The sequence below is a fragment of the Pteropus alecto genome, unplaced genomic scaffold (assembly GCF_000325575.1).
Source record: "Pteropus alecto unplaced genomic scaffold, ASM32557v1 scaffold78, whole genome shotgun sequence".
Classification (NCBI taxonomy): domain Eukaryota; kingdom Metazoa; phylum Chordata; class Mammalia; order Chiroptera; family Pteropodidae; genus Pteropus; species Pteropus alecto.
Genome location: NW_006443124.1, coordinates 11,754,922 through 11,765,111, shown reverse-complemented (window position 1 = coordinate 11,765,111; position 10,190 = coordinate 11,754,922). Strand labels below are relative to the sequence as shown.

The 10,190-nt window shown below is 37.2% G+C and overlaps 1 protein-coding gene across 3 annotated transcripts in view; it reads right to left on the bottom strand.

Moving 5' to 3' along the window:
- FNIP1 (folliculin interacting protein 1) overlaps window positions 1–9,985 on the bottom strand; it is a 103,581-nt gene extending 93,596 nt beyond the window's left edge. The window contains exon 1 of one of the 3 annotated variants that reach the window (XM_006923164.3): window positions 9,751–9,985. In XM_006923164.3, the coding sequence (XP_006923226.1) occupies window positions 9,751–9,842 (92 nt within the window). In that variant the 5' untranslated portion in view covers window positions 9,843–9,985. The remainder of the gene's footprint in view (window positions 1–9,750) is intronic. The other 2 variants (XM_015598107.2, XM_006923165.3) reach the window with 2 other exon arrangements.
- Between the last annotated feature and the right edge of the window lie 205 nt (window positions 9,986–10,190).

The following is a 10,190-nucleotide window of genomic DNA, read 5'->3' as shown; positions in this document are numbered from 1 at the left end:
GACCAGAATTTAATCAAGTTTCTAGATCTAACTCTCAATTTAAAGAAAATAAGGTGGAGAGAGTAACTAGATAAGGACACAGTGAGGAAGAAATCAGATCCAAATCCAAAATATGGAACATTGTACTGACAAATGAATATGGGAACCTTATTAGGATCCTACTTGAAACATCCAACTCTACAAAGACATTTATTAAACAATCATGGAAAACTGAACATGGTCTGAGCATAAAATATTAAGGAATCAATGTTCATTTTTAGAGATAATAATAATCTTTTAGAGATTCATACTCAAGTATTCACAAGTGAAATGACAAAACATTTACAATTTGCTTTAAAATACTCCAACAACAACAAACATCAATATTAGTATTTAAAATAAGGTAGGGGGACAGAGAGAAACAAACACAACCAAAATGTTGATTAACTAAATGTTAAAGCTGAGTATGGTTATAGTATTCTCTTTACTTTTTGCTTGAAATTTTACATAATAAAATTTTTTTAATTTTTCATAAAATCCAAGTTAAGCGAGGTGCAGCTACATTAAATCTCATTAAAATGATAGTAAATAAAATACACACATATATCTTTAAGACAAAGAGAATACAAGAGAATTTTCAAGGATAAAGAGATTTCAATAACTATTTGAAAAATAAAAAGTAGCAACTGACTTTTCAAAAACAGAAGCAGCTGCAACCTAAATGTTAATACATGGGGGTGTTAATGAGTAACTGAAAGATTTTGTCCCCTCAGAATCCCTGAGAAGCAAAGGCCTCGGGAACAAAAGGCACTTTGGAAGGTGGTGGAGAGGCAAAGAACAAAAAGTATATCCTCAGGGGATGTGAAGTTGGCCTTCTCCAGTCTCTCTTAGTCCCACCCCTTAAACAGATCAGATGTTTACTCTCCTGGGAAACTGACAAAGAAGCACCAGCCTCAAGGTCATTAGGGACTTCAGTGAAAGAGGTTGAGACACATGGCTGAAAATAGGCTTATACAAAAGAATAAGAATGAACTCTTGGAAATTAAAAATATGATAGCGGAAATAAAAATACATACAAAAATTCATCCAAAAGTAATGTTGATGAACTCTCCCAGAATCAGGATAGAAAGATGACAGAAATTGGGAGAAGAAAAAGAAAATCAAGAAACTTGAAGGATCAGTACAAGAACCTTCCCCTGGAAAACTTTATTAAAAAGTTTCAGAAAGAGTTGATGAAATCATAAAAGAAATCATTTAAGAAAATTCCCCAAACTAAAATGTTTCCAGACATTGAAAAGCCCACCAGGTATTAACAAATAATTTAAAAAAAACAAAAAACTAAGTACAAAACTGTGAAATTTCAGGAAAAAAATAATGAGAAAATTGAGAAAATCTCAAAAGCTTCCTGGGGGTTGAGAGTTATGGCTCTGGCTTTCTCAGTAACACACTGAGAAGACAATGGAGCAAAGCCTTCTAATTTCTGAGTTAAAATGATTCTCGACATAGAATTCTCTATCTTCAAGGCTGCCAACCAAACATAAAAATAAAGACATTTGCAGACTTGCAAAGTCTTGAAAAATTTATCTCCCAAGCACTCATTCTCAGGAAACTCCTGGAGGGATATATGCCACCAAAACAAGAGAATAATCCAATAAGGAAAAGTCATGGAAACCAGTCCACAGGAGATCCTAACAAAAAAAAGGCAAAGAAATTCCCAGGAGGAAGGTAAAGGAAGCCTCATGAAGATGTTGTGGAGCAGATCTACAGGGCAAGCAGTTCAAACTAGAGACGGAGAAAGGCAGAGGGCTCCAAGAAGGACATATGCAGGAGGAAAAAAAATGAACTAATCAATTATCTGACAGATAACTAAGAGATAGGTTGTTTTGAAAGGTATTTTATGAAGGATGTAGAAATGCTTGGCTAATGATTTAAAAGAAAACAAGGTAAACCAACCCCTGCCCAGAAAAAGGCAGTTAACACCAAGAAAAAGTAAAACATAAAATATACTTAGCTCTGTAGTGAACATTTATGATAAAATAATATAGCTAACCTTGATCATTTAAGGTAACCCAAAATTGTAATACTGAAAGAATGAAGGAAAGGGAACGGTATGGGTGTGTAGGTGTGTATGTTTAAGACCTAAGTCTTTACCCATATAAGAAATTAATATATAATGTCTAAGATGAATAATTTTTTTTAAAAACAGTACATTCATATTATTTATACGTATGAAAATAAATGCTCAAAAGAAACAGCAAAATAATTGAAAAAGCAGTTGCCTCTAGAATCAGGACGGTTTACTATAGGTAAATTCCTACCATTGTATTGTTGGGCAAGGGCAAAAAATTCAACATGTTAAGAGTCAGATTATCACAAGCGATGAGCTTGCCTAGCTAGCCAGTCAGGTGTTTCAAGGGTCCAGGACTCACTCATGTCATAGCTGGTGATTAACATGGTGTTTTACTGTCCCTACGTTCAGGTATTTTTTTTTTTTATAAAAATTAAAAATATTAAAATTATTCACAAATAATTTCTATATTTCTGCATCTTATAAAAGTATAGCATATATGTTTTATATTGTAAATTAACTAACAATTAATCAAGATAAATACAAAAATACAAAATCCCTATCTGTGGGAGTCATATTATGCCTTTATTTTATTCACCTTATAAACTTCACGATCTGTAGTTTCTAACACAAATGTAAATCTTTAAAAAAATTATATAACAGACCACAACAGGGTGAGAAGAAAGAAGGCCAAAAAGCTGCAAAGAGCCTACAAATGAGATCATAACTGCATCAACTGAAATGGCTTGTGATCCACATGCTCTTGAAACCAACTCTGTCACTCTAACCATTAGGATTTGACTGGGAAGAACTGACAGCATATGACAGCAGCAAACCACCTCTGGGGTAACTTGGAATAAAATGCTGTTGTATCAAGGGATACTCTATATTGGGCAGTGTGAGTATAAGAAAGCTGGTCCCCAGAGTTCTGGCTGTGTCTCCAAAGAGCTAGGTTAAATTGTTATTCCAGTTCCCCATAAGGTCTGCTTAAAAATCTTACAGGGTCTAAGAACCCAGAATGCTCAAATGGAAAAGGAATCCCATAGTACACTGAACCTCTTGTGTTCTTGAAATAAACTCCCACTACCAAAGAGAATAAATTAGTTCACTTATTCTCTTTTCCATTCAGCAAATACTGAGTATGTCAGGGAAGACATCTTTGTGTACATACACGTGCGTGTGCATGCACACACAAATTCTGAATGTGATAAGTGGTAGAAAAGGAAAGTATGAGGTGTCATAAGGAATATAAATGGAGGATATAACTTATTTCTGGAAAATCAGACCATCCTTGCTATCTCAAAACAATCAAAATAACAATGTAATTTTCCTTTAATTGGTAAACATTGATGTCAAATAAAAACCTACTTAAACCACTCATTAAGTGAATAACTACTTTAGGCAAATAATCCAAAACAAAAACACTTTTGTTAAATGAATTAATTTTTTTTCCAATTCAGTGACTAATTTTATTCATTCATTCATCAAATATTTATATAATGCCTTCTGTGAACCAGGCACTGAATCAGCACTGAACAAAACAGACGAAGTTTGTGCCCCAATGGAAATTACAATCTAATAAAGGATATAGATTCATAAAAAGCAACGACAACACAAGAAAATAACTTCTATGATGTGAAATGCAGGGAAAATATGAGTTCTGCTGGACTTTTAAAGAATGATGTGTTGTAGCCGTATTATTCCAAGTAGTGTGCAAACACATAACTTGATTATTCTCAGGAAACATCAAGTAGTCTGATTCCGAATCCTCAGCTAGAGAAAAAACTAGAAGACTGGAAAGGATAAAATGAGGGGTGAGGGAGTTTGGGAGGGAATTCTAAAATGTGAGTGCCTCCCATACCATTTAATTCTCAAAACAACTTAAGATGGTAGGTGCAATGAACACCTGGGGCTGTATCCCCAGTATCCACTCCCCTACTCAGATATACATACATATGCCCAACCTTTAATGGTGACATTATATTGCTTCCCAAGGTTATACATTCAGAAACTATCGGGGCAGGGATCTGAACTCAGGTCCATCACACCAAGCTACAACTCTAAGGGAGAAGGATAAGCCAAATTGAGGAGTCAAAGGCTCTGGAACTCAAATGTCAGTTCAAATCTCAATTTCATCACTTACTATAGACCTGAAGAAAGGTTCTTAACTTTTATGTGACTCCATTTCTTAACTTATAAAATAGGGATAATCAGATCTACTTTATAAAGCTATTGTGAGAATTAAATGAATTAGTATGTGTAAAGCACTTAAAACAGTGCTTGGAACAAAACAATCCCCTATTAAGCAAGAGAAAGTTAATGGAGATTTCTGAGTGATCTGATCAGAATTAGAGTTTAAGAAGATCAGGTAGAATGGTGTAGAGGGGAACACACAAGAAGTGGGAAACTTATGGCCAATTTTTATGAAAAGCATTAAAGGTCTAAATGAGATGATGACAGTGAAAAACGGAAAAGAACAAAGATACTGCAGAATATGAATCAACAGGGCTCAACAAATGACCAAATGTTGTTCATCAGAGAGAGGAAGGAGTAAAAGATGATCCTCTGATAATTAACTAAGAGAATGGTGGTGCCAGGAACAGGAACAGAGGACCGTGTATGGATGATTTAAGACTTCCTTAAATAAAGAAGGTTCTGTTGCATTTTATACAGGGAGTGTTTTTAATACAAGTCTTTCCTATAAGGTAATTTAAATACAGCAGGATTTAAGACAATAATTATTATATTAGTAAGAAATGAAGTCTAAGTTTTATAAACTGAATATCGAAGTTATATTTTTCTCTAACCTATTTTCTTTCAATAAACATGATTCTAAAAAATTTAATACCACTACTTAGAGATAGAAAAGCAAATCAAATTAACAATAAAATATATTTGCATTTCTTACTGCAAAATTAGATTCTTAGGACCAAATATTGATACCACAGATCATTAACATGTAATTACTTAAAATTCTCAACTTCCCACTTTAATAAAAAAGATATGATTCCACAGGATTCTCAGAAAAAAACATATATGACTATCACTTCTAAGATTAAAAGGTACAAGTTATGGAGGGATAGTATTTTAAAAATAACGAAAACTCATTGTGAATGCAGCAAATCTTTATAAAAATCACACTGAAAAAACAAAACTTCTGAAATGATTTGACATTATTAAGAAGGTAGCTTTTAAAAACTTCAGAAGCTCAAAATGTGAGATAAAACCAGAATACGGAAAGTGAAAAAATAACTCAGTTCTAGATTGCTTCTCCTACAGAAATAAAAAGAAAACTTTAGTAGTGAAGCAATTTCTTCACCTCTCATTTACTCCACATTGATCTCACATTCTTCCCCAAACATGACCCCTCAAAAAAAAATTAAGGTCATCAATTATCTCCAACTTGACAAATCAATAGATACTTTTCTGTTTCACATCTCACAAGACCTGTCAGCAATCAGCATACAAAACAGTTCATCATTCCATCATTTGCCTTTCTAAGCTTTCCTAACACCACATACCCCTGGGCTTGCCCACTACCTCTTCACTGTAGTTTCCTCTCCCACATCTGTACATTTTAGATTTTTCAGGGCAGTCCTGTTCTTTCCAATTCTGTATCTACCCCCTTTTCCTAGATGAGCTCATCCATCCCCTTAGTTTTAATATTAACAATAAACCCAAATTCATTTCTCTAGTCTCAACCTCTACTGTGAATTCCAGATTTACTTTAATAAACTGTCAACTGGATATCTCTAAGTAGGTATCTCACTGGCAATTAAAACTAGATTAAATGTCCAAAACAGAACTTTTGACTCTCTCCCTCTGCCCTCAAAATTATTTCACATATTCATTCTACAAATATTTACTAAGCATATGCTCAGGTACTGTGAACGATATGAACTTAGGGGAGACATAAGTTGTAAAAAAGGCTGTGAAGGATGTAAAGAGTGTGTTCTGATAGAGAATAAGAAAACTGCTAATTTCATAGGGTGTTCAAGATAGCACTCCATGATATTGTATTCTCTCCTCAGAAAATGATGTCCACCTAACTGCTCCAGCCAGAAACATAAGTCTCTGTTCTCAACTAACAACCCGTCAAGGGGCTCTACAGGGTTCTAACTCCAAAATATACCTTGAAGTTGAAGAGAGCTCTCAAGCAAGCAAAGAGGAGAGATGTAATAAATGTCACAGAAGGAAATGCAATAAGCTATGGAAGAAATTACAGTGAAATCTAACTCAGTCTGGGACAAATCGGAAAAGGCTTCCTGGAGGAGGAATAATTAGGATAAACGTAAATGACCACTACAAAAAGCTAAACAAAAAAGTCATGGCACATCCCAGAATCTAAAACACATTCAAGGTGATAAAATCATAGGAGAGGGAAACGGGATTCAAATAAGGACAAAAGGAGGCGAGAAGTTATCAAAGACTCATGAGATCATGTCAAAAGAGCACTTAATATGAAAAGTTTTCCAATGGCCAAATATGAGACAATCTGACTATAATGGATTAAAAGACATTAAAATCCAAGAGCTCATGATGATACTAATAAAATGATAATTAAAATGAAAACCTTCCCTGAATAACTCATTATAAATTATTCTGAAAAATGATAAAGAGAAACGAACTTTTATGCTGCCTTTCCTGTAGCAATGAGTAACCAAATAGGCAATAAGAGACTATTCTTCCAAGAAATAAATACAGAAAAAATTAAAGATTTGGGATATCACCATTTCACAACCCCTAACAAAATAATGAATTCGAATTCAGGCAATAATCAACAAAAGATGATTAACATCAAAAATCAACAACAAAAAAACATTAATGAAAGGAGAATTTTACAATGAAGAATAAGGCTGATACCACTTAAAATCACTAATCAATCTTAGCATCACTAAAAGTGGGACAACCAGTCATTATGTAACCCTGATAGATAGAAAGTACACAGCAACATCTATGAAGTTTTTTGTTTGTTTGTTTGTTTTACCTGACCCTGAATCTACCAAAGAATCTAACTACCAGTTTTCAGGAAATAGAGAATAGGTTATAGCAGTACTTCTATAACTGGCATCACAATCACCTTGGAGGGGGCCTGTTAAAACAGACTGCTGAGAATCAAGGAATTAAAAAAAACTATAAGGAAGCAAACGGCCAAATAGAGAATGTGGGAAGTTTTACAGGAAAATAACCCAGTTTCAACAACAAATCATATTTAAAAGAGGTGTGGGGGGTGGGGCTGTTATAGAATAAAAATTACTTAAGCAACATAACTGCAAATTCAGCCTCTTAAGATTCTAATTCAAACAAATCTACTGTAAGACATTTTGAGACAAATGAGAAAATTTGAATATAGACAAAGAATAGATGATATTTAAAATTTCTGTTAATTTTGTTACGTATAATAGAATAATGTCTATGTTTTAAAAAATGACCTTATGGAACTTTAAGGGGGAGGAGGGGAATAGAGACTTTGCAAGCCACACCATACAGGGCCGCTTTAAAAAGTTTGGGCCTAAACTGAATGGTTTTACAGGTGAGCATGAGATCATCAAAGTAATAATAATTTCTGGTTCCTGAAAGCCTTGTACTAAGCACTACATTAAGTATTTGACATAACTATTCTCTTTGAATCCTTAAAATAACTATAATAGAGACATTAAATTCTATACCATTTTGCCTGCTGATCATGATCAGAATTTGCATTTTTTTAAAGGATGAAGTGTTGAGAGTAGTTAGGAGAAAGGCCAGAGTGATGGCAGAAAGACCAATTAGGAAGTTGTTGCAACAGGTTAAGAATTCCTGCTACAGGCAATATGAGCAAATGTTCACGCGTTAGGAATAAAACAAAACTACGGAATATTGTTGTTTGAACAAAACATGAACTGTCCTACAGACCTTTAACTATGAAACAATCATCTCACCAAATTAAACTTTTTTTCAAGAATTTTATTTTTAAAGCAATAATTGTCTATGTACTGCACTTACTGCAGTTATACTTAATTCTTATTTCCACTGGAAAAGGGTGACATAGTTATCTAGACTTCTTCTTGTCCTATCTCCCAAGGTTGTGAAATAGTACATGAGATAACAAATGAGAAAGTGCTTTGGCAACTCTAAGGTAGTATAACACAACTATATAGTAGACTTCACATTTTTAAAAAATAGACATGAAAATGTTTTCCCATATGAATGACCTGAGACCCTTGGAAACGTGAGTACCCCAACGTCAATCTTTGCCCAGAAACAGAAAACTTATACAATTGTCATCTTTTTAATATTCTTCCAGAATCTGCTTTCTACTGACTCTTGGTTTACTGGATGGCTTGGTGTAGTGTTATCTAGACTACCCTTTCATTTTTCAAAAGGAAAACACTGAAAAAATGTTTAAAGAAAGTCATTATATGAGCACTGCAAGACATTTAACTTCCAGTGGAAAAGACCAAAACCTAGAAAACTGTAGTTTATTGAGCACTTTTCCTAGATGTTTGCAACTGAGAGTTTTCCTCTTCCAAAGTTAAACTTCTTTCCATTTACTACTTCAATTCTACACAGATTACTGCATGTTTACTAATGTGATCTGCATTAGCCAGAGTGGGTGAAAAATTTTAATACCAAAACTTTTTAAACCAGTGTAGTACAGTCATTTCACACTTTTGCCTGTTGCAAAATTTAAGAGATTCTCATTTTTTCCTACTACCACTGTACAAGTGGGCTCTCTGCTATTCTACCAGGTATGAGTGATATTTGACATTTAGCCTGGCTATATATATAAGTTTCCACACCGCAACAAGTATGAAGGCTGTTTGAAAGACATAATCTCTTCGAATGCAATTTGGCGACTAAATTTTACTTTGAATTCAGGTTTACATTACATTAAGTCTTACAATTTTAAAAGTTTTTCTTCCGACAACAGGTACTGCAACCAAAAATTAACAAAGCCTGTATGTAACACAAAATTTTTTTCTATCGTTTTCAACTTTTAGACTCTTTAGTAACATTCCAAGGGGATGGTTCTATGGCCAATTCTACAGCCAAGCTTCATATGATTTGGTCCTGCTTCAGTCTGGTCAGTAGTAACCATAAACTCTTAAGCTTCACATTTTTTCTTCCATAACATTAAGAGGGCTCGGTCCCGTAACCGCACACTTCCAATTTTAGTTTCCAAGAATCCTGAAAGAACGGCACCTTGCTCACTCGCTCCTCCAGCCTTCTCTACATTAAAAGGTTGGCCAAAACGTGCAGCTCTCTACACACCACCAACCAAGCCGGAATGAAGCACCCAGAAGGCGACTGGTCACGGGGAGGAGGGGAGAACTCGGCTCGGAGGACGGCGGCTGAGGTCCAATCTAGCCCGCGCCCAACTCTCCTTGACACCCGAAAGGCTTGTGGACCCTACGCTCAGGCCGCGGTGCTGGGTCCGGAGGGACAGGGCCGCGCGTGGCTTCTGAACAGGACGTAAACAAACCGACCTGGAGGAGGGGGAAGGGGCATCTGCGGAATTGGGGGTGGGGAAAGAGGACCTCGCTCATACACCCCAGAGCAGCTGCCTGGCCCTCCCGACCGTGGCCACGGTCCCGGTCCCAGCGCAGCGCTGCCGCGCGGGCGTGGACACCGAAGGCCCCAGCACATCTGGCGCGCGGAGCCACAAGGCCGTCGGCTCCGCAGCTTCGCGGCTCCGCGCCCCCAGCCCCGCAGCACCCTACCTGAACCCGCAGTCTGGATCCCGCGCGTCCCGACCCGGCGCACCCAACCCGTTCCTCTTGCTGAAGAGCTTCTGGAACAGCGTAGGGGCCATGCTGGCCACAGCCAGACCAGGGTCGCTTCTCTGGGTGCTTGCTAGGCCCCCCGCTCCTAGAGCCGCCCCGCCACCCCCATGGGCGCCTCAGTCATATGACAGAAATTAGTCACTTCAAACGGCCACGGCGCGCGGGGCGGGGCTCAAGGCAAGGCCGGTGTCCATTGGCTGGCGGTGAGCCGCATCACGTGGCGGCGCGCGGAGCAGGGGGCAAGGAGGGGGCTTGGGGCGGAGCTGGCGCCCACAGGCGGGCCAGTGATTCCCTCACGTGGCAGCTCACGGGGCGGGACATGCGCGGAAGCGAGTGGAGGGGTGGAGAATGGAGGGGTGGAGAAGGGTGGGACCGGG